This window comes from Labeo rohita, chromosome 18, assembly GCF_022985175.1.
Source record: "Labeo rohita strain BAU-BD-2019 chromosome 18, IGBB_LRoh.1.0, whole genome shotgun sequence".
Taxonomy (NCBI): Eukaryota; Metazoa; Chordata; class Actinopteri; order Cypriniformes; family Cyprinidae; genus Labeo; species Labeo rohita.
The window spans coordinates 13,701,975-13,726,902 of record NC_066886.1 but is presented as its reverse complement, the minus strand read 5'-3'; the positions used below and the strand labels follow the sequence as shown (position 1 = coordinate 13,726,902).

The 24,928-nt window shown below is 35.8% G+C and overlaps 2 protein-coding genes across 3 annotated transcripts; both read left to right on the top strand.

Annotated features, from left to right (window-relative positions):
• The first annotated feature begins 236 nt into the window (after positions 1-236).
• pskh1 (protein serine kinase H1) lies at positions 237-12,796 on the top strand. 2 transcript variants are annotated; one of them, XM_051135599.1, is made up of 3 exons: positions 237-607; positions 2,465-3,611; positions 9,878-12,796. In XM_051135599.1, the coding sequence occupies exons 2-3, from the start codon at positions 2,661-2,663 to the stop codon at positions 10,193-10,195; spliced, it is 1,269 nt and encodes a 422-aa protein (XP_050991556.1). In that variant the 5' UTR covers positions 237-607; positions 2,465-2,660; the 3' UTR covers positions 10,196-12,796. The 2 variants fall into 2 exon arrangements, with proteins under 2 accessions (XP_050991556.1, XP_050991555.1); XM_051135598.1 differs by having other exon boundaries at positions 237-627.
• A 1,558-nt stretch (positions 12,797-14,354) lies between these two features.
• Positions 14,355-23,771, top strand: fan1 (FANCD2 and FANCI associated nuclease 1). The gene is made up of 14 exons (XM_051135876.1): positions 14,355-14,429; positions 14,738-16,033; positions 17,233-17,373; positions 17,462-17,660; positions 18,195-18,428; positions 19,646-19,777; positions 19,854-19,962; positions 20,071-20,190; positions 20,316-20,480; positions 20,821-20,989; positions 21,970-22,073; positions 22,190-22,384; positions 22,988-23,116; positions 23,299-23,771. Exons 2-14 carry the CDS (start codon positions 14,839-14,841, stop codon positions 23,434-23,436), a joined length of 3,030 nt encoding a protein of 1,009 aa, XP_050991833.1. The 5' UTR covers positions 14,355-14,429; positions 14,738-14,838; the 3' UTR covers positions 23,437-23,771.
• The last annotated feature ends 1,157 nt before the right edge of the window (positions 23,772-24,928 follow it).

The window sequence follows — 24,928 nt, the reverse complement described above, 5'->3', positions numbered from 1 at the left end:
ACCTGTATTTATGGCATTAACGCCAGTTGTGCCTTAATTTTATACTACTGTGAGTGAGAAAAGGTTATTCTGAGTGTTCAAACAATACATATCATACAGTTTTTTACAATTCAGTGTTATTGTAGGCTACAATACAGGATGTAGATGCATACATTGACGTTTATTCTCAAAACGCATAGATTGACATCATCCGTAGTTTTGTTTCTCAGCCAAATGTATGATTCTGGCTTCACAATATTTGTTGCAGGGGTCGAAGCAAGCAAGCGGAGGTCTTTCCTTTCCCAAAAGAAAAAAACCGAGAAGGGGGGAGAAAGAAAGAAAGGTCTACACAGGAAAAAAGGTGGTCCCACTCCGAAAACACCGTTTCCAAGCAGGCGGTCTCAGTTTCATACTTTTCTTCTCATATCGCTTCGTCTCTAAAGTGATACAAACAAGTTAACAACCGTTATTTTTGGACTCGACTTGTTCATGTTAGCAAATACTATGGAGATGCTATCTTTCTAGCCGGATTAAAGTTTAAGAAATGCGGTAAAATGGAGAGAAGAGCTGAAACTGGAGTGGAGAGGCTGGCGCTGGGAATCTCGCCTTCGTACTCCCACCATCGCCTGTAAGAAAATCCCTCTTAAGGTACTTTTCAACTGTATTTGGACTTTAAAAGTTAACGGTTTTGGTTATAAATGCATACCGTTGTCGTTAAAACTACAAAAGCTCGGAAACCTTAACGATTAAGTTCAGGTTTTTTCATCCAGGCCTCGAGAAAACAATTGATTTGTGCTGGACGGGGAGTTTTTTTTTTTGTCATGTTGGGGGGTATATCCGTTATATCGTCCACTTTAAAGCATTTTAACGATTTATTGGTGACTTTGTAACAGGGCTGGCTCCGTTAAGGCCTGCAGCGGATAGCGGAGTTGAAGAAGAGTGTTTCAAGTTTGTTTTGAGCCATGAATATGTGAACAAGTGTCTCAGTTTAAGTCTTTGTGGGGGGCCAGAGGAATTTTTTTGTGGTAAAGTTCAGTTGCAGGATCGGTCTATAGTTTAACTCTTTAACAAAGTACATCCTCGGTATGTTATGATACTAGTAATAGTATTAGTGGTGTCATAGTTATTCATTTTATTACCAGCCTTCTGTTTTCTCAGATACAGTTACACAGCGCCGTAAATCGCATATCACAGCTTTTAGCGATTTCTAATGCGGTCAAACGCAATGTAACGATTACATGTACTGTAACGGGAAATGTTATTCTGCTTATGCCAACAAATATCCTTTATATATGTACGCTGTATACACTTATTCAGTTGGACATCTATCTGTCTGTCTATGTGTCTATATATCTATCAGTGAAAGGACAAAGTTATTAAAGTATATTGTTGAATGGGAACACTACAAAAAGGTGCCATTTGCTAACATTAGTTAATGTATTAACCACCATGAACGAGCAATGAATAATACATTTATTACAATATTAATCTTTGTTAATGTTAGTTAATGAAAATACAGTTGTTTATTGTTTGTTCATGTTAGTGCATTAACTAATGTTAATAAACACAACATGATTTTAATAATGCATTAGTAAATGCTGAAAACATGAACTGAGATTAATAAATGCTGTAGAAGTATTGTTCATTCTTAGTTCATGTTAACTAATATACTTTATTGTTAAGTGTTACCTGTTGAATTATTTTTTATTCACTGTTCCTTTTGCATTTACTAGCAGCACATTTGGTTTTTATTATGCATAGGAGTAATAATTGTTATAATATTGTCTTATCTTTCTATTTATTTATTGCCAGGAGTATACACATTCACTTTCTGTTCAAGCTAACAATTATTCAATTATATAATTACATTTATTCTATACACTATTCCTATTTATTAATAGCACTAATTTGTGTTTTATTATATAATGTACAGTATATAATATACAAAAATGATAGTGTTATCAACAGAACTTTTTATTTTTACATATCAGCATGAGCTGTTACTGTTCACACTTGATATTAAACATACGCTAAAACGAAACAGCTCACACTTCATGCAAAATATACATTTTTATATATTTAAAGGGATAGGTTACCTAAAAATATAAATTCTGTAATTATTTTTTCACCCTTAAGCTGTTCAAAACCTGCAGCAATTTCTTTCTTCTGCTAAACACAGAGATATTTTGAGGAATGTGGATAACCAAACAGTTGCTAGTCCCCATTGACTTCAATATTATGGAAAAAAATACTATGGAAGTCAGTGGTTTGGTTACCAACATGCTTCAAAATATCTTATTTTGTGTTCAGGAGAAGAAAGACAGTCATACTGGAACAACTTGAGGGTGAGTAAGACAGAATTTCCATTTTTTGGTGAACTATCTTTTTAATATATGCATTATATGCATAATAGTCTATACTAACCAGATTATTTGCAGATTTTAAGTATAAAGAAATTAATACCTTTTTCTTTTTATAATTTCAGATTTATACTTTTGTAAATTTCACATCGACTGGATTTCAGGCAATTCTGAGGTGTTGTTTGGAGAAGTGACTGACTGTGGGACTGGACGTGTCCCTTCGTTGCATTTGCCGGTGTGGCACTGCACCGTGCACCGATTGGATGTTGCCTGGAAGATGAGGATGTGCTGCTGGCACCAGGAAGGAAGGATTTTGATGTGATGGGGTGCAGGACGAGCAAAGTCCTCCCAGAGCCACCCGCTGACGTCCAACTTGACCTAGTCAAAAAGGTAGAGCCACATCAGACTGATGTCTACAAAAACTTCATCAAAAGTGACGGTGGCAGGGAAAAAACAGGCTCGCCATCCCCTCAGGGTCAAAGCCAGGCTGCTGCGAAGGTGAGCCAGTCTCCTCCTCCGGCTAACGGCCAGCCGGAGCCTGCTGACCCACACCGGAAAAAAGTAGCCAAATACAGGGCCAAATTTGACCCTCGAGTGACTGCTAAATATGATATCAAAGCTTTGATAGGCCGGGGCAGTTTCAGTCGGGTAGTACGAGTGGAACACAGAAGCACACGGCAGCCGTACGCCATCAAGATGATCGAAACTCGCTACCGAGAGGGCAGAGAAGTATGTGAATCTGAACTTTGCGTGCTGCGACGGGTGCGCCACACCAACATCATCCAACTGATGGAGGTGTTCGAGACAGCCGAGCGGGTCTACATGGTGATGGAATTGGCCACCGGTGGAGAACTGTTTGACCGTATCATCGCCCGCGGGTCTTTCACAGAAAGGGACGCCACGCGGGTGCTACAGATGGTTCTTGATGGGGTGAAGTACCTTCATACGTTGGGCATCACGCACAGGGACCTCAAGCCTGAAAACTTGCTTTACTACCATCCTGGTGCTGATTCCAAGATTATGATCACAGACTTTGGCTTGGCCAGCACGCGGAAGAAAGGCGACGAATGCCTGATGAAGACTACCTGTGGAACGCCTGAGTACATCGCTCCGGAGATACTCGTTCGAAAGCCGTACACTAATGCGGTAGACATGTGGGCGCTGGGAGTCATCTCCTACATACTGCTCAGTGGAACCATGCCTTTTGAGGATGACAATCGCATGCGTCTGTACAGACAGATTCTCAAAGGGAAATACAGCTTCTCTGGGGAGGTAAGAACAATGCAACCACTTTAAAGAGATAGTTCACCCAAAAATGAAAATTACCCAATGATTTACTTACCCTCAAGCCATCTTCTGTGTTTTTTCTGACAAATACAATTAGAGTTATATTAAAAATATCCTGGCTCTTCCAAGCTTTATAATGGCAGTGAATGGCTGTTGAGTCTTTGAAGTCCAATAAAGTGCATCCATCCATCATAAAAAGTACTTCACATGCCTCAAGGGGGTTAATAAAGGCCTTCTGAAGTGGACTGATGTGTTTATGTAAGAAAAATATCCATATCCAAATATCCTGGAACGCCACTCTCTTGTAACCGTGTGTAAAACACTTAGCAGAAGCTAGCGATTACAGTTTATAAAGTTTTAAATATGGATACTTTTCTTGCACAAATGCATTGATTGGCTACAGAAGGCCTTTATTAACCCCCCCTGGAGCCGTGTGGACCCTTGAGTGACTGCTAAGTATGATATCAAAGCTTTGTTAGGCCAGAGCAGTTTCAGTCGGGTAATACGAGTGGAACACAGAAGCACATGGCAGCCGTACGCCATCAAGATGATCGAAACCCGCTACCAAGAGGGCAGAGAAGAATGTGAATCTGAACCTTTCAGACAAATACAATTAGAGTTGTATTAAAAATGTCCTGGATTTTCCAAGCCTTTAATGGCAGTGAATGGCTGTTGATTTTTTAAAGTCCAATAAAGTGCATCCATTCATCATAAAAAGTACTTTTTATGATGGATGGATGCACTTTAATTGAACTTCAAAATCTTAGCATCCATTCACTGCCATTATGAAGCTAGTTAGAGCCAGGATTTTTAAAAAAAAATATAATTCTGATTGTTTTTGTCTGAAAGGCGAAAGCCATATACACCTAGGATGGCTTGAGGGGTGAATAAATCATGGGGTAATTTTCATTTTTGGATAAACTAACCCCAAAATCATTTACCCAATTAGGTGTTGCTGGTAAAAAATGATCAACCTTTTCAAAACTGATTGTAAATCTCTCTTTATATCAACTTGTTTTCTTCAAAGCAGCACAGGTTTAGGAACTGATTGGTTGTAGGCCTCATGTTTAGTGGAAAATCTTTTTTATATATAATTTTGGCAGTGTTCACTCAAAGAATGAACTGCTCAGATCAATGAGGCCTTGATCAATGAGTTCCAAAAGAAATACAAACCTGTGCTAATTAAAGCTGCAGTCCATAACTTTTTTTTATTAAAAATCAATTTTTGAGTGAGTACATTACCAGACTATCTCCTTACTTTAGCCTGATTCACAACGGTAAGCTTATAATATTGCTTTCTAATTTGAATGGTACTGGTAGGTCTTCGATGAAAATACAAGCATGCCACCACTCGTTTTTGGGTCATTACATCATGTCTGTAAACATAAAAGTAGTCCAGGTTAGTAGGCTATATCGTATATGAGGATGCTGCAGGTGGTGGATCTTTTATAGCCTTTTCTCACAGCAGATGCAACTTGTCATTTTGATAGCACATTGTAATCCAGAAAGGATTGTGTTAATAAAACAAATGTAAGTGATTGGAATTAGACTACAGTTTTAAATGTGCATCTAATTACAGATACGTGAGATTACACAAGATTTGACAATAACAAAACAAAAACTCGTTTTGAATGAAAAAACTGACAAAAATTTATTGATATTTTCGTCAACAGATAACAAGACGAAAATGTTATGTTAATGTTACTCTTCATATTTGGGAAGAGATTCATTTAAAACAGATCTGCTGCGTGGTTAGGTGGTTAGATGGAGATTAATGTCATTAAATGGTAAAATATGCATTATTTAAACTTCAATGTGCTTGTGTCTCACACGACGCAACTAAAAGCCTTCACATCTCATACAGATAAAGTTTTAAGAGTTAAAGTTACAGATGAAACTTAACATATCAGAACCCAAAGGGACAATTCACAGAGATAAAATCCTATTCATGATATATGTAAAAACTAATAATGGTCACACTTTGCACATTTATACAAATATTCTGTGCAGAGAGGTGAGTTAACTATATTCGTTAATATGAACTAACAATGAAAAATGCTAATATAGCATTTATTGATGGTAATTTTAACATTTAAAAATGAATTTTTAAAACCAAAAGATCTCTATCTGAGCAAATATGAATTAACAATGAACAGTTATGTTTATATTAAGTAACATTAATGCATTAACTAATGGGATCTTCCTGTAATAATGTCTGTTCTTGAACTAGTTGTAGTTTTCTATATAAGAGCAGTATGTGTGAGCTTTATATATGAGATTTATATGAGCAGTGTGGATCATGTATGTACAAAACAAGGGTTGCTGGGAGATCGGAATTGCAGATGTTTTCGATTAGGTATAGAAGTGCTATAAAGCATATGCTGATGTTACTTGGTTTTATTAAACCCAGCGGTGTTTATGTGCCATGTTGTTGGGCTCATTTGCATTGTACTATACAACTATACTGGCTGACTGCTTTTGCAAACAAACAAGCTCCTATGAAATATATGTCCTTTGTATGTTACCTTGATGTTAATGTGTGGTATTCACCTTTAAATTTCCTTAAATTGCTCTAAAGTGTTAGTATTTGATGTTAAACTTCTTTCCGCTACCTGAGTTTAAAACTGACGTGTGTAAAATACTTTCTCCTATGCCAGCTTGCTTATATTTGTGCAGACACAAGTATAAGTAAGCCATTCGTCGGTTGATTTCCCCGAAAAGTGTAAGCGCTGTGGTCTGTGGCACTTTCAGCAGTGCACTGTTTGTTTGAGAGGCCTGACATAGCAACATTGACTCAACAAATGGTTTGAGTTTGGGGCGGCACTACCTGTTTGCCTGTTGAGTGGCAGCCGAGGGGGGGAAAGGGGGTGGAATGTTTACTAGGAAACATATTTTTGCAGTTTTATTGAGTGCAGACATTCTCAATATTTTTCCCAATTTGCTTTTTTACATAAAAGAGCTTCAGTAAGAGAAATTTACGTAGATTTTAGAAGTTGGAAAAATTGGCCGCCACATGGTGGCTTTGTACCACAATGAACATTGTTTAAAAGTTGGTCATATGACTTTTGTTTATTTATTTTTGTTCACTTATTTTGTTTTAATTATTATTAATTTTTTAGATAAAAAAGAATCAAATTTGTCACATGGATGAATCAATTCATTTTTATACTTCGACTGATTAAGTATTGTTTATTATTCAATATCCTTACTGTTATTAGAGACTCTCTTTTTGCTTGTTCCATAGAAAAGGGATTCCTAAACATTTTTTTAGCTGACCCCTTTGACCTAAAATGTTTGCTTGATGTACCGTCTGAGATTAAAATATTCCTTAATTTAACAACACATCCATTGTTCATGGTTCTGTGATTTTGGTTATTGATCACATGGCATGTAGGTTAATAGATATATTTATTTTGATGGTTTTTGAGTTATTTAAATTTTAAATCAGAACATAAATGCTTTAAATGGATTACAGACATGCTTAAATAAATAGTTATAAACAAAATTCTGTTTACGTTTCTAAAAGATATAATGTGTGGTATAAACTCAGTTACAGCTGTAATGTGCTAATAGTGTGTAGTATGTGTCCTCCCTCTATGGGTGACCCCAGGAAAAACATTAAATGTATTTTTTTTTAAGCGTGGCTTTAAAACATAATATTACTGATTTCTTAGACAGAGAAAGTGAGGAACAATGACGTGTTGCCAAATGGCAAAACTCTATCGTAGACTATTAGGGTTTTGGACCACAAAACCAGTCTTAAGTCGCTGGGGTATATTTGTAGCAATAGCCAAAAATACATTGTATGGGTCAAAATTATTGATTTTTGTTTTATGCCAAAAATCATTAGGACATTAAGTAAAGATCATGTTCCATGAAGATATTTGGTAAAATTCCTACTGTAAATATATCAAAACTTAATTTTTGATTAGTAATATGCATTGCTAAGAACTTCTTTTGACAACTTTAAAGATTTTCAAATAGTTGTATCTCGGACAAATATTGGTCTATTATAGCAAACCATACATCAGTGGAAAGCTTATTTATTCAGCTTTCAGATGATTTATAAATCTCAGTTTGGACAAATTGACCCTTATGACTGGTTTTGTGGTCCAGGGTCACATTTAATCCCACTAGTGGCACATAAAGCAAACATCAGTCGTAATTTGACTATTTTTATTGTTCTGCAAACTATTTTAAAATTATGAATATGAATGAAAACTGAAAAAATTATCACATTCACATTTATACTTGTGACACATGCTTTTATCTAAAGCAACTTCCATTGCATTTAAGTTATATATTTTATTAGTTCATGCATTGCCTGGAAAGCTGTATGAAATTAACCCTACTGTGGGTAGAGGTCACATTTTAATTTTCAGTAATTACTGGGATTAGATTATAGGACATTATGGAATCACGCATACAAAATGAAGACTACTGTGTTCGTCATTCCAGAGTCCAGCATCTTTTCAACGTAAAGGGATAGTTCACACAAAAATGAAAATTCTGTCATCACCTTCATTTCCTCAAAAATGACTTAATTTGTTTTCCGAAGATTAACAAAGGTGTTTCAGGTTTGGAACGACATGAGGATGAACAAATAATGACAGAATTTTTATTTTTGGGTAAATTATCCCTTTAAGTTCTAGGATATAATATTACTCTGCAAACGTGTCTGAAGAAAATTAAGCTTTAAAACAAACTTTAAAAACATTTTATAGGTCTGTAAAATGTTCTTTTATAGTATTTCAGCTTGCTTGGCATAAAAAATGACCAAGGAAGCCGGAATGGCGTTAAAGCAACCAGCTAACCAATCATGCATTGACTGGGAACTGAAGTCATGACCTTTGCACTGCATTGTATATATTATTGCCTGTTGTCTGGTGAGCAAAAGCTTTTTTGCATGTAGTTCAAACCTATTAGCATTAAAGGAGAAGTTCACTTCCAGAACAAAAATTTACATATCTCCATATAGCGGACTTCAATGGTGCCCGCAAGTTTGAACGTCCAAAATGCAGATTCAGTGCAGCTTCAAAGGGCTCTATAAACGATCCTAGCCAAGGAGTAAGGGTCTTATCTAGTGAAATGATCTGTCATTTTCTAAAAAAAAAGATAAATTTATATACTATTTAACCTCAAATGCTCGTCTTTTCTAGCTCTGCTATGTGGTCTTTCAAACAGCCTTTATAAAAAAAGTTACAAAGTTGGAGGAGAAAATGAGATGGGAGTTTTTTAACATACCCTAACTGTATTGACCCGGATTACACAGAGTACGCATGCGCATCACAGAGCTAGAAAAGACGAGCATTTGAGATTAAAACATATATAAACACATTTTTGTTCTGGAAGTGAACTTCTCCTTTAAGGCCATCTATTTGCTTTTGACAAAATTAACCATTAGCAAGTCTTTCTTTCTTGCAGTCTTTCTATCTGCACTACACAAGCTACTTTTGGCCAATCAAATCCCCTCTAGAAGAAGAACAACAGTGCCCCACTGAAAATATCTGTCTACTGCTATACAGTGACTTGAGGTCATTGAGGCTTTTACCCAGTCCATTCAGAACTGCATTCCTAAATCGAAATATTCCCCACAAAGCCACCATCTCAAAGGCAAAACACAACAGGCTATAATAGTCCTGCCTCTTTCTGTCTGTTCGTCTGCTAATGTGCTTTGTTTCTATTCATCACAAACACTTTAAACCTTTGCCAACTGTTTTGTCTTTGACCTTGAATTTTCTGAATGTGTTTATTTGCGTGCCTACAAATGTGTTTATTTGCACGCATGTTTTTGTGTGATGGTGTGTGCTTATATTTTGTAGAGTGTGTGTGTGTGTGTTTGTGTTAGCTGGACAATCATGTCATCGTCTTATCCTGCAGTAACCCCCTGCATGAGCGTGTGATGTAAGGCCGCAGATTTCCTGGTAGAGTGTGTGCGTCAGGGCCTCTCTGCTGCTGTGAGTCACAGACAAGACGAATGTGGGCTTTACAGGGAAAAGCCCTGGAGAAGTCATGCTAACCAACAAAAACCCAGCCATGTTTTGTTTTCTCTCTGGCTTAAAGAGCTGCTAGTGTTCGGCCAGTTGTCATAACATACAAGGAGATAGTCTAAAGATGTGTCAGAAGAATAAAAATATCAACTTAAAGTTTATTTTGCATTGCTGAAATGTATTGATTTGGCACAGGTGAGATGTTTTGAGAATATCTGAATAATCTAAATCTATTTTTTGTTCTCTTCTGTTTTCTGACAGCCATGGCCGAGTGTTTCCAATCTTGCTAAGGACTTCATTGACCGTGTCCTCACGGTGGATCCCACTGAGCGTCTGACTGCGGGCCAGGCACTTAAACACCCTTGGATTGTCAGCATGGCTGCTTCCTCCTCCATGAAGAACCTGCAGCGTTCCATTTCCCAGAACCTCTTGAAGAGAGCGTCATCACGCTGCCACAGCACCAAATCAGCACAGTCCACTCGCTCCAGCCGCTCCACGAAGTCCAGCAAGGCGCGACGCGTTCGCGAGAAGGAGCTGCGAGAACTCAATCGCCGCTACCAGCAGCAGTGTAACGGTTGAGAGCAACGTCACAAGTGTCTGCGTGTACCTTAAGAAAAAAAAACATTGGAAAGAGCAGAACAACATTGTGCCTCAATTTAGATGTCAACTTCCTGCTCCATCACCACAGAGCCAATTAGCAGAAAACCTCCTTCTAAACTTTTCTATTTTTCTGCTGTTTCTCTCTCGTTTATTACCTGTTATGTGAGTGTTTTATTTATTTATTGGTGTATTTTCATGTCCATGTTGTCTTTGGAAATTATCTCATTCAGCCTTTTTACCTGATTGTATCTGTTGAACAGAATTTTACATTTTAAGTTGCTGGAAGGACTAAGAATACGCCTTCCTGATTTTTGCTGTGAATTATTTGTTACGGTACCCACCCAGAAGATTGCTCTTCTGACGGGGGAAATGTGCTGTTTATTCATTATTAGCAACAAATCACATGACCTTGTGATTGTTTATTGTGCCTTAATATCACTTTGAACATGAGGGAAGGTAAGAATCAAATGAGTTGGAAGTAACCACGTATATATCACATTTGTAATGATACACACATTGTAATCTGTTTAATTATGAGCCTTAAAGGGGTGGTTTACACAAGTATGAAAATTCTGTCTTCGTTTACTCATGCAAGGAGCACAAAAAAAAGATAATTTGAAGAGTCCAAGTCAGTGGGGTCCAAAACAACACTAGAACTCACTGACTTTAAATGTATGGTCAAAAAAAGAAACCAGTTTCCACTGACTTAAAATTGCTCTTTTTATATGTACACTACCAGTCAGACGTTTTTGGACAGTAAGATTTTTGTGTTTTTTAAAGAAGTCTCTTCTGGTCACCAAGCCTGCATTTATTTGATTTAAAGTACAGGAAAAGCAGTAATATTGTGAAATATTTTTACTATTTAAAATAACTGCTTTCTATTTGAATATATTTTTACATTTAATTTATTCCTGTGATCAAAGCTCATTTTTTCAGCATCATTACTTCAGTCTTTAGTGTCACATGATTCTTCAGAAATCATTATAATATGCTGATTTGCTGTTCAGTCATTTTTTTTTATTATAATACCAATATTTAAAACAGAACATTTTTGTCATTTTTGTACTTTTATTTAGCAAGGATGCTTTAAATGAATCAAAAGTGATAATAAAGGCATTTATAATATTTTAGATAATTGCTGTTCTTCTGAACTTTCTATTCATCAAAGAGACATAATAATAATAAATGTTTTTTGAACCGCAAAACAGAATATTCGAATAATTTCTGAAGGATCACTTGACTGGAGTAAAGATGCTAAAATTTTAGCTTTGAAATCACAGGAATAAATTACATTTCAAATAGAAAGTAGTTATTTTAAATAGTAAAAATATTTCAAAATTTTACTGTTTTTGCTGTTCTTTGGCTCAAATTAATGCTGCTTGGTGAGCAGAAGAGACTTCTTCAAAAACGTTTTTAGCAAAAATTTTTGCTACTGTATTTTGCAAGATAAAAAGTCATAGTTACCTTTTTTATTTTCCATTCTGTGGCAAAAACAGGCTTTCCTATGAGGATGATAAAACAAGACAGAAGTCTCATTTTTGGGTGAACAGTACCTTTAAGTCGGTCCCAAAACCTAAATCTGCCCACTATCTGTTGTTTATCCTGAATGGGAAACAACCATCCCTTTTTAATATGGACCCTAATGTTAATACCATTTGTTAAAACCTGTTAGAAAATACAGAAAATACTCTACTTGGCTTTAAATCTTTAAATTTGGTCAGTGAACAAACCTATTCTTGACTTCTGCTCTTGGATCTGTCTGTACATGTGTTGTAGTAATTAATCATACTAACTGATATTGATTGCACTCTCAGTATGGGCGGCAAGTATCGGGAAACCCTGAATCAGAATCGGTTACTTTCTCTGTCACCAGCTGTTGTGCCTTGAGCAAGGCACTGAACCACCATGAAGGCCTTTTGGCAGCCTTTTCACTCTCACCCCTCTCTGTCAGAAACCAGTAGAGATGTGCCAAAGAAATTCCTGTCTGCCTGTATTAACAGCGAACATTTGGTGAGATCTGGAATATGATTCCTGTGAAAATAATTACTGTTAAATCTGTGATGACATGAAGACTTCTCAAAATATGTTCTTAAATCTGTTCTTTGTTTTTTATAAAATCGCACATCAAAAAAATTAAGGAGAAAAGGAATTTGTGTATTTGACTTGCGTCCCGTTTCACAGCAAGTGCCTTGAATTTGTTTTACAAATAATTTTTATGAAAAAATTGCAACATCACCTTGGATGGTTTCTTCCACATTCTCTTACTTTTAAGCTTGTGTAGACTTTAGAAAAATATATTTTCCTCTTTTTGGTTACATTTATTGGTTAAATTCAACAATTTTACCAATCTGCAAAATATCTTGAGTTCTTTGTAGAAGGTTAATTTAAAAAGTACTAGAAATTTGAATTGGTTAAAGTTGCTTGAGGGTTCATATGTGAGTGTTAAGGCTGTCATACATTAAGTAGTATCCACTAAAATATTTTATTAAATCAAAAAAGATTTTGGGAAGACCACTGTTTGTATATGCCTTTATACCCCAAATATTCCTTTCTCTCTCAAGAAAAAAAAAAACTATTTTATATGTGCTTGTTAAAATTTATCAGATTTTCTAGCACGTCAAATTAAATTTAGTAAAAGTGCAAAACTATATTTGATTTAGTCTATCACCAACATTCATGTAAGGAATGTGTGTTTGTAGCTACAGTTGAAATAAAACTGCAACTGTTGGCCATTTGTTGAATTCAATCCAACACTGTCTCTTGAAATTAAGTGTTTTGTTCCTTCTTGTCAGTTTTAATAAAGAACAATTATAGAATTCTTTCCAAATAGTGAATCATTAATATTTTGTAAAATTATGCAAATAAATGTCACCACATGGTCTAACTTGAATAAATCTGAATATATCCGCACCTACTTGTTAAACTCTTTGGGAAAATCTCTGTACACTGTTTATCTGATTTAACATAAGCTATATGATTTATGATACACACACCACCGGTTTAACAGTCAAGGCTTTAGGATAGTCATAGACTAAAATGCATGTTTGAGTTGTCTCAACTCAAAATATCTTTCTCTGACATATATCAGTGCCATTGTTCTTTTAAAAAAGCACACCTGTAACGTTTTCTAATAAGGCAGTTTTATAAAAGCTGCTTAAATATCTTTAACTAAGGCCTAGTGCTAGCTTAAACTAAGCCCTGTCTTTGAAACCAGGCCATAGTGTTGCCAAGTCCACGGTTTTCCCGCGGAATTGAATTGGAATACTTTAACGCTGTTGCCGCGGGTTATTTTAACGTGATATTTACGCATTGGAATGCGAATTTTAACAGGAAAACCCCGCCAAAAAAAGCATATTTTTCCCCTCAGAGCGCGATTTGGGAGGGTTTTGTTGTGAAAACCTTTACTTTATTACAGATGGGAAACAAGTTAGTCATGTTAGTCACTGTTATCTCTATGAAGCACGGTGTTTTCACATAGTGTAAACTGTTCGACTGCTGTGTGTAGTTTGTTTAACTGTCTAAATGCTTGTTATAAAGGAAGACACAAAATAGTGATTCAGAGTTTAATAGCCATTACGTTCACCCTTGACGTCAATTTGTAGGCCAAATGGTGTCTGATTTGTAAGTAAAATAAGGTCTGTGGTTAACGGGATAGTGGTAGTCCATCCCAAAAATGGCTGGATTGCTTGCTCACTCTAATGTCATTTTTAATAAGTATGACTTTCTTCTGCCGAGCACACCAATTGGGAACCAATTTCCATTGTATGGAAAAAAAAAAGAGACGTTTCCCTAAATGTTCTTAATGTTTAAGAGAAATAAGCCATGCAGATTTCGAAGGAAATTAAGGTGAGTATAGAATAGATTATTATTAGAATAATAAATAATGACAGATTTTTAATTTTTTTTTTTTTTTTTTTTGGATGAACTATCTCAGCATTAACTGTTACTTGGAAAAAAATCCAACAACAACAAAAAACCCGTTTGTCCTTTAATCTAAATTAGTCAGTCAGGATACAGTCCTCAAATACAAGACATTAAATTTGGAAGCCAGGTATATTTAATAGAGAAATTGCGACGAAAATCAACGTTGTGATAAAAAGATAAGTAAATATCTTGACTGGAGCTGACTTTTATTTTGAAAAATAACAGCAAAAAACTCATGGCGCCATGTATTCGTGTGACTGGCTTCACGATTAATCTCAGCGCTATAAAGGTTTGTACAGTTATCAGAAGCTTTAGTTGTAATTGCATGATAATTATTTTATGTATAGTCTATTATGTACTTGACAGTGTTGTTTTGATTCATATTATGCTATTTTTTTTTTCGTTGGTGGCATGGCTAATGCAGTCTACTGCAAAGGGACTTTGGTCTATTGTCAGTCTTGCAGAGTCTGAAACAATTGACAAATCAAATAATTTGTAAAGAATCATCTGTGAATATGACAAAAGATATAATGAAGCACCATTCCTAAACTTAATTCAGCCACTGTCTGTTAAATGTTTTTTATGTACTCTTCTCAGTTTCAGAGAAACCAATATGCAGCTTGCTTCACACCTGCTTCGGTATGACACTCCATTCCACATTGTCTAGCTGGTTTATGGGACAACCTTTATAAAAAGTCATGGAGTCTCAGACAGGAAGAAGCAGCTTGTCTAACAGAGGCAGTGCCAAGAGACTCTCAGTGACAAAGAAAAAAAGCCAGAGGGTCAGTGCAATCAAAGACAGAACAAGTAATGGAGCTAGCGTTGCTTCCATAACTTCATTTTTCAGGAATACACCACCGTGTAAACTGGCATGTCCTCTGTGTGGCAAACTTGTACCTCGTTACAAGATTAACGAACACATAGACTCTCAATGTCAGAAGTTTCTTGGAGAGGATCTTGAAGATGCACTGGCTGTCAGTGACAACAAGCGGGAGAAAATAAGCAAATTACCCTCTAATGATGCCGTAGCTCAAACTGATGGGAAAGAGAAAAGCCCAGGAGAGAAAGATGCTGCTGATACTAGTCCGTATTTTAAAAAGAACTGTGCTGTGAGGCAAGATTCATCTGAAACAAATGCGCAAACTAAACCGGTTAAAACAGTTGGTCTTGGAAGTTTGTCTTCTAAACTGTCTAGAAGAGTACTTAGGCTTTCAGGAGAATCTGAAAAGGATCGTACTCACAGGAAAGAAGAGGCTCATGATGCAGAACTGAGCAGCTCACAGAAGGAAAATTGCATAAGGAGTTTAACTTTTCAATCTAAAGCCAGTGGCATAAATACAGATAAAGCATTGCCAACAGAGCCAGTGACGTCAAACCAACCTCAAGTGAAAAATGTTGAAAAATCTGTCACGTTATTGGCGGAATCGAGCAGCAGCGCTGCAATTCACTCTTCATCTTCATCATCATCATCTAGGGTACTAAAGCGGAAATCAGAGGAGTTGCCTAAACATGAGACAAACACTACAGAAGCCTCTGTTATACATAAGAAAAGTAGGTATTTTCAAAGCAAAACTGAAAACAGACAAGAAACGAATGTCAAGTCGGATCAAACCAAGGCCTCGTCCGATGTTCTTCCAGTGTCAGAGAGTCAAATCAAAAGCAAAAGAACAAACAAGGGCATTGAGAGGAATCCCAATACCGCACCAGCCAATGAGTCCAAAGCGTTTGCCGTAGAGAAAGCCAGCGAAGAATCAGAGCATCAGCACACCAGGCAGCCGTATTACCTGCAGAACTTTCGGACCGTGCTTGAGGCGGTGTTGGAGAATGAGGATGATAGGATGCTCTTCAATGAGGAAGACTTCTCAACCATTCACTCTTTTCAGCAGCTCTCAGGTAGAACTGCTACTGTGAAGTGACTTTGAAGTCTCAGTTCTACTCTTATTATTTATATGGATGTCTATTTTAAAAAAACGTTTTTATTCATCAAAGTATCCTGAAAAAGGTGTATCATGGTTTCCACAAAAATGTTAAGCAACACAGCTGTTTTAGATTATTGATTATAATCTTACTTCAGCATCAAATCAGTATATTAGAATGATTTCTGAAGGTCATGTGACACAATAATGGCTATTGAAAATTCAGCTTCTCAAACTTTCGAACAGTAATGTACACTACCAGTCAAGAGTTTTTGAGCAGGAAGATTTTTAAAGTTTTTAAAGAAGTCTCTTCTGCTCACCAAGCCTGCATTTGTTTGATCCAAAGCACAGCAAAAACAGTAAAATTTTGTAATATTTTACTATTTAAAATAACTGCTTTCTTTTTGAATATATTCCTGTGATCAAAGCCAAATTTTCAGCATCATTACTTCAGTCTTCAGTGTCACATGATCCTTCAGAAATCATTCTAATATACTGATTTTCTGTTCATTTTTTTTTTATCATTATCAATATTTAAAACAACTGAGTTTTCAGGATTCTTTGATGAATAGAAAGAACCAAAGATCAGCATTTTTTAAATTAAAAGCTTTTGTAACATTATACACTATTCCATTCAAAAGTCAGTAAAAAAAGTCAGTAAAAAAAAAAAATTCGGGGGAGGAATAAAATTAATACTTTAATGTATGCTTTAAATTGATCAAAAGCAATGTTAAAGGCATTTCTAATGATACAAAAGATTTCTATTTCAGATAAATGCTATTCTTCTGAACTTTCTATTCATTAAAGAAACCTGAAAAAATCTGCTCCACTGATTTTAACATAATAATAATAATAAATGTTTTTTAGCAGCAAATCAGAATGTTAGAATGATTTCTGAAGGATCATGTGACTGAAGTAATAATGCAAAAAAATTCAGCTTTGAAATCACAGGAGTAAGTTACATTTAAAAAAAAATACAAATAGAAAACAGTAATTTTAAATAGTAAAAATATTTCAGAGTTGTACTGTTTTTGCTGTACTTTGGATCAAATAAATACAGGCTTGGTGAGCAGAAGAGACTTCTTTTAAAAAACATTAAAAATCTTGCTGTTCAAAAACTTTTGACTGCTAGTGTATGTTTGTATTAATGCAAACCTATCTCTTCCTTTCCTGTAGTACCTGGACAGATGCTGTATGTCCGTTTATTTCAAAGGAAGCTGAAATGGCTTCCGGTCAGTAAGTTGGAATACACAGAGATCAGCTCAGACCTCAAACCTGTCATTCAAGAGCTGGTCACATGTGGCTTCTTACAAACAGGTTAGTGATGTGATTTGTCAACCAAATTGTCAACAGAACTGTCAGGAAACATACTTCACTATAGTTCGTGACTTCTTCCCAATGACAGAATCTGAGCTTGACAACATCCAAGAGGTTTTGGATCTGCTGCCTGCACCGGAGCTCAGAAACCTGGCCAAAAGCTTTCACCTTGGCCGTGGAGGGAATGGGACTCAGAAACAGCAGTTGGTTGAGGGGCTACTCCAGCTAGGGAAACAGCGATCACTCTTTACTGGTCAAAACAACACGGCTGCAGTCATACTCAGAAGGTGAGATGTATAAGATGCATGTACTGTCTGTATGTATAAACCCTAGTAGTGCACTTTGTTCTAGATGAACAACAGAAGCTATTAAAGGGATAGTTCACCTAAAAATGAAAAATCTGTCATTAAGTACTCGCCTTCACATCGTTCCATATCCATAAGAGCTTTGTTCATCTTCAACACACATTGAGATATTTTTGTTGAAATCCAAAATGACTCATAGACAGCAATGCAACTGACATGTTCAAAGACCAGAAAGGTAGTAAAGACATTGTTAAAATAGTCCATGTGACATCAGTGGTTTAACTGTAATGTTATGAAGCTACAAGAATACTGATCAAAAGTGACAGTAAAGATTTATAAGGTTACAAAAGGTTGCTATTTCAATTAGAATATTCATAGTAGAATGATTACTGAAAGATGACACTATTACTGAATAGTGTCATATTTTGACCATGACCTTTTAACAGTGTATATAGCATAATATCACTTATTATGAGTAATGTAAGAGAACTGTACACCCAAGCTCTTCTTTTTCAGAGCCAAGCAGGCTGCAGGTTCCTGTGTGCGTCTGTGCCGCAGGTCACGTGCCGTATTCTCCCGCGTCCTGCTCCTGTTCTCCCTCACAGACACTTTGGAGGAGGAGGAGATGGCTGCTGGAGGTCAAGGGCAGCTTTACACCATTCTTCTTGTCAATTCTGGCCGTCTAGCTTTCCCAGAGTATACAGTACATCGCTCAGCCAAACTGTTTGAGGACAGGGATGACCTCATCAGGTCAGTTTATTTTATAATCATACTTTGCTCAAGTTAGGAAAGGTGTATAGATGAGCAAAACACCTAAAAAAACATGCTCAGGTCACATTTCACTTCAAAAAGAAGAAAAGAAAAATCAATTATATCTTGTATAAAGATGATCCTATTTGTCTATTTTAGGACTATTATGATTGTTTGCATTGTAATACTTTCAAGACAGTTGTGTACAGTAATTAATTAATGAATTAAATTCTGTAATAAAGATATTTATTTCAAAACTAAAAGGGATAAAGGAAGCAGAACAAATACTACCATGGTACGTACATATTTTAATTTAAACTAATCTTTAAATTAACATAATTTTTAATATAATGAAATTTGAAAATTATTGTTGTCAAACGATTACTCACGATTAATCGCATCCACAATAAAAGGTTGCATAATATAAATATAAATAATATAAATACACACACATACAGTATATATTTTAAAAATATGCACATGTATTTACATGTATTCATATAATATTATATATAAATATATTTAATACATAAACATAACATATTTTTCTTAAATATATCTGTGTGTGTGTGTGTGTGTGTATATGTATATGTATATATATATATATATATATATATATATATATATATATATATATACATACAGTATACACACGTACACAAACTTTTATTTTAAATTAGGGCTGTCAAACAAATAATCATGATTAATCACATACAAAATAAAAGGTTGCCTAATATATGTGTGTGTAACAAATTAATGCATATATTTAAGAGAAATATGTTATTTATGTACAGAATATTTTTATTTATATATAATATAAATTATATAAAAATTATAATACGAACATATACTCGTCAATATTTCTTAAATATATACATGAATGTGTTTGTACTTATATATACATAGTAATTACACACAGTACACACACACATATATTAGGCAAACTCAAACTTTTTTTGTATGTGATTACATGCGATTAATCGTTTGACAGCCCTATTGTGAAGGTGATTAATTGCGATTAATCGTTTGACAGCACTATTTAAAATGTATTTTTTGTTTCTTTCTTGTGTTTTTTTGGCTGTAATATGACTTGCCCTTTCTTGACAGGTATTGTAAGATTTGCCCCTAAAATATTAATTTGTTATCATGTTCTAGATACATCGTTGTCTCTTTTATTATTGTAAAACATTAGATTCTGTACATATTCTTCTGTACAGGTATGAAAAGGCAATGCGTACTCTGCAGGATGTGATTGCTGCAATGCAGACAGGCAGCTGGGAGGACGCCCATGCCCTCTATTCTACAGCAAAGGCCACCTGGCAGGAGATTAAAGACTCCTGTGACCTGAGGTTTGAAAAAGAAAACTCATCTTTCATTTAATTTGTTTGCTGTTGTAAGATGGATTGAGTTTCAATATGTGTGCAGTCATCAAGAACAGCTGCCTGTTTTTCTGCGGTGTTTCACTGTGGGCTGGACCTACACTCGGATACTGTCTCGAGGAGTTGAGATTTTACAAAGACTCCGTCGCTACGAGGTGGGTAAATACACAAAATATTAATAATGCTGTTGTAAACACTTTATCCTATATATTGATTTTACGTGAGTTCATGTAATTATTTATGTTTTCATTTCTGAAATGTAGGACGCTGTGGAGGAGCTCAGGGATCTTCTGTCCCAGCTAGTGTATTGTGTAGACAGTAGGGGGCGCTGGTGGGACAGACTTGCTCTTAATCTCCAGCAACACCTTAAACAACATGAGCAGGTACCTCATTTGATTGCATATAAATATAACTAAAAGATTGTTTTAATGTTACTTTTATATGGGATTCACAAGTGTTCTTCCAAATTATGGAGTGATTGATTGATTTTGAAACCTTTTGTATCAAGACCATCTGTGCTATTCGGGAAGGACTGAACGACCCTCTGGTCCGAACAGGCCACAAATTGTCACTTCACCAGCGAGCTTCCCGAATGAAGGAATCTGCTAGCTTGAAGAAGTACCGTCTGCTGCTTCGGGATCTGCCCACTGTTCACGTACAGGATGTCACTCATGTGAGTCTTCATTTCCACATTATGTTGTAGTTGTTGTTGTTGGACCATTGTAATACAGTGCAATGCAACTACCACATTTAAGGCCCAGAAAGGTAGTAAGGACATTGTTAAAATAGTCCATGTGACAGTGGTTCAACCGTAATTTTATGAAGCTATGAGAATACTTTTTGTGCACAAAGAAAACAAAAATAACAACTTTATTTAACAATTTCTTCTCTTATGTGTCAGTCTATGACACGCATTCACAACAGTACCACAGCGTGTGTTTGTGGTGCTGCTGATGCAAATGTCAATTTCTCTTGTGAACGCACTGTGAATTTTAACAGGAGTGTTTTAACAGGTGACTATTCGAGGCCAGCTATTTCCTCATGAGGGTGGTATGGGCAAATCAGTCTTCCTCAGAGCGGCCAGTGAGGATGAAGGCTCCACAGAGGGACGAGGGACTATGGTCATGTGTTCTGTTGAGGACCTGGCACTGGAACACTACAGAACGCTTGGTTTTGATCAAGGTGTGACATCACATTGTTTGTTCACCATTATATGAATGAATTGGTTTTGATGAAATTGAGGAATTCACTCAGTGAATCAAACCTCATAATGACAATCAAGCTTGTCATCTTTTTTTTGCTTGATATACAGCTTCATATATGCTTCATATTCATATATGCTCATTGATGCTTCAGAAGGAAACATATTGCATTAAGAGCGGGGGGTGAAAATTTTGAATTTAAAGATCAGGGTAAATTTACTCATTTTGTCTTCTGGGAAACATATAACTATCTTCTGATGGGCAGTACTAAATGAAAACAATATGATATTTAGGCAGAATAAGAAAAATCTACACATCTTCGTTCTGTTCAAAAGTTTTCACCCCCAAGCTCCTAATGATTTGTGTTTCCTTCTGGACCATCAGTGAGCGTTTGAACCTTCTGTAATAGTTGTAATAGTCCCTCAGTTGTCCTCAGTGTGAAAAGATCATGATTCTAAAAAACATAAAGTCATTGTTGGAAAGGGTTCAAATACACAAAAATGCTGTAAAACCAAAGAATTTGTGGGACCTGAAATTTTTTTCTGAAAAACAGCGGGCAGTTTAACTGTCCAGGACAAACAGGGACTCATGAACAACTATCAGTAAACAAAACAAAACAAAACAAAAAAAAAAACAGCTGTGGATCAACAAAACCGTATTAGAAATCAGGCGTACTTTTGAACGGGGTAATTTTTATAAATTCAACTATTATTTTCTCTTGTGGACTATACATAAACATCTTGTATGTGTTATATTTTATTCAGGTCAGTGCTAAATAAAAAGTAACATGCATTTTGTGTGATCCCTCTTATTTGGTTAAACAATTAACATTTTGTAGATTCTGCCAGGTGTATGAAAACTTTTGACCTATACTGTGTGCTCTGATAGCCTATTTTATGACTTCAGACAACTTATATATTCTTTTATGCTTTACATTTATGTTTCTGAAATCTCTTTTAGGTATTCATGGAGAGGGCTCTACATTTTCCACTCTTGTTGGACTCCTCATGTTCGACATCATCTTTATTGATGGGGTTCCTGATGTCTTTCGAAACCCTTACCAGGTACACAATACTTAAGAAATAAATGCTGTGCGCTTTAAATATTTAGGGTCACACTTTATCGTCAGGGCATACCACCCCAACAGATCAGTGATCAATGACTGCATGTCCTTTCCCAGACTTGTCCTCTGGATTTCCACACTGATTGTTTCTACGAAAACCGGCGGGAAGCCATCGAGGCGCGTGCTGAGATGTTGCGCGAGGCGTCTGCCGAGACGCTGCAGGAGCTGCTCGCTGATGTGTGGAACGCACAGGAGGGGAGAATGTGTGCAATGATAAACTGGGAGCGCTTCTCCAGTCTTGAGCAGGCACAGGTAATCACAGACACTGTTTTGCCAAGGACAGGCATTCTTCTATTAGCATATTTTAGAATATATTCATTTGTCATATTACAAATATTATATGTGACCCTGGACCACAAAGCCAGTCAGGAGGGTCAGTTTTTTGAAATTGTGATTTATACATCATCTGAAATATATTTATACATAATTTTTACTGATGTATGGTTTGTTAGGATTGAACAGTATTTGTTTGAGAATCTAAAGGTTGCAAAGAAATCAAAATATTAAGAAAATCGCCTTTAAAGTTGTCCAAACGAAGTACTTAGCAATGCATATTACTAATCCAAAATTAAGTTTTGATTTTTTTACAGTAGGAAATTTACAAAGCATCTTCATGGAACATGATCTTTATGTAATATCCTAATGATTTTTGGCATAAAAGAAAAATAGATAATTTTGACCCGTACATTGTAATGTTGGCTATTGCTACAAATATACCCTCGCTACTTCTAACTGGTTTTGTGCTCCAGGGTCACATATTATTAGAAATATATAATTGATTATGCCATGCATGCCAAATTATGTTCTCAACCATGCACACTGTGTAATTGCTTTGTTTTCTTTATCTGGTTTTAGAGTCTAGTGGCATGTCTGGGTGGCCACTTCCTGAGCGGTGTGGTTCTCAGGATGGCAAAGGACTTCAGGCATTGTAGAGGGGGACTTCCAGATCTGGTGGTCTGGAACACATCCAACAAGAAGTATAAGGTGAGTCAGAGATGTAGTTTGCTGGTTAGGAATGTATTCAATTTTTAAACACTCCAAAATATAACTTTGTTGTATTTAACTTATTGAATTGCTTTTATGGTCATTATGGTGTTAAATGGAAATACTGGATATATAAAGTAGCGGCCTTTAAATCGTTGCTCATTTGAGTTATGTGCTTCTAGCTGGTGGAAGTGAAAGGTCCTAATGACCGTCTGTCCCAGAAGCAACAGATCTGGCTGGATGAGCTGCATAAGCTTGGGGCCGATGTGGAAGTTTGTCATGTCACTGCCATTGGAGCACGAGGGGCTCAACGGGAGTGAAGCTGCTGTCACACAGAGAATGAAGACTCAAGCATGCATGGCTCTCCAAACAGGCTGCGTTAGAAGTGTTTGAAAAATACAGGATGGATTCAATGATGGTATTAAAACCACAGCTTGGCACTAATCTACTGATGTAAGAGAAGAGTATTAATAGGCACTGTAAGGGAGTTTAAAAGGATTTGTTCTCCCAATCTGAATCATAAAGCTGTTAAATTACCTCATGGCATTGACTGTTTTTTATTGTTGTGCTCACTGTAAAATGACAATATATTTTAATGACTGATTTTAAAAATTGTAACATTTCTGGAGTAAATAATTTAAAGTCATTAAATAAAGACATAAATATGAAAAAAAGGTTTTTGTCTGTTTGAATAATAAGAATAAAATTGCTTGTATATTTTTGCAAAACATAAGCACATAATCTATTATGTTTCCGTCTATTATGTCTACAGAATCTATTATTGAGGTCAAAAAAAAAAAAATACTGCCTGACCGCATTCCAAGACTGAAATACCTATTCATCGCATGTCACGCATGTCTTTTATGTTTGACACCCAGAAAAAAAACTTAAATCATGCTTTTCAGTTTAACCTTTACACATTTACACATTCTAGGTTCACATCATGCTACTGTAAGGTTGCTGAATCAGATAAGTGCAGATAAAAGGACTGTGCAAGTGCAGAATCTGATTTACCTCAGTATTAAAACACTTTATCGGCTCCTTAAGGCTCTACATATCTATAAAGATAACTATAACAATAATTATATTAAAGTCCACACAATATAATTGTATTATTGTCTTTCTTCTGTTCATAAAATGTTATTGTATTCTTATATGTGACCCTGGACCACAAAACCAGTCATAAGTAGCACGGGTAAATTTGTATCAATAGCCAGCAATACATTGTTTGGGTCAAAATTATTTTTCTTCTATGCCAAAAATCATTAGGATATTAAGTAAAGATCATGTTCCATGAAGATATTTTGTAAATTTCCTACCATAAATGTATTAAAACTTATTTTTGATTAATAATATGCATTGCTAAGAACTTCATTTGGACAACTTTAAAGGTGATTTTCTCAATATTTTGATTTTTTTGCACCCTCAGATTCCAGATTTTCAAATAAATGTATCTCGGCCAAATATCCTAACAAACCATACATCAATGGAAAGCTTATTTATTCAGCTTTCATGTGATGTTGAGATAAATCTCAATTTTTTAGACTGACCTTATGACTGGTTTTGTGGTCCAGGGTCACATATTTCAAAGGAGTTGCAGTGATAATCTGGAAACATTCTCATGCATCCTTGCTATTTGTTCCTCATTGTTGTTGCTTATAAAAACAAAAAGTTTTGTTCTCTTCACTTTACCCCACAAATTAAATACAAGTGTAGACGTGTAAAAATGTTCAGCTGGCTGGTTATGATTAAGAATATGAACATATGAGGGCGTCTTGACAAGCAATGCACAACCTCGCACATAGACTATTG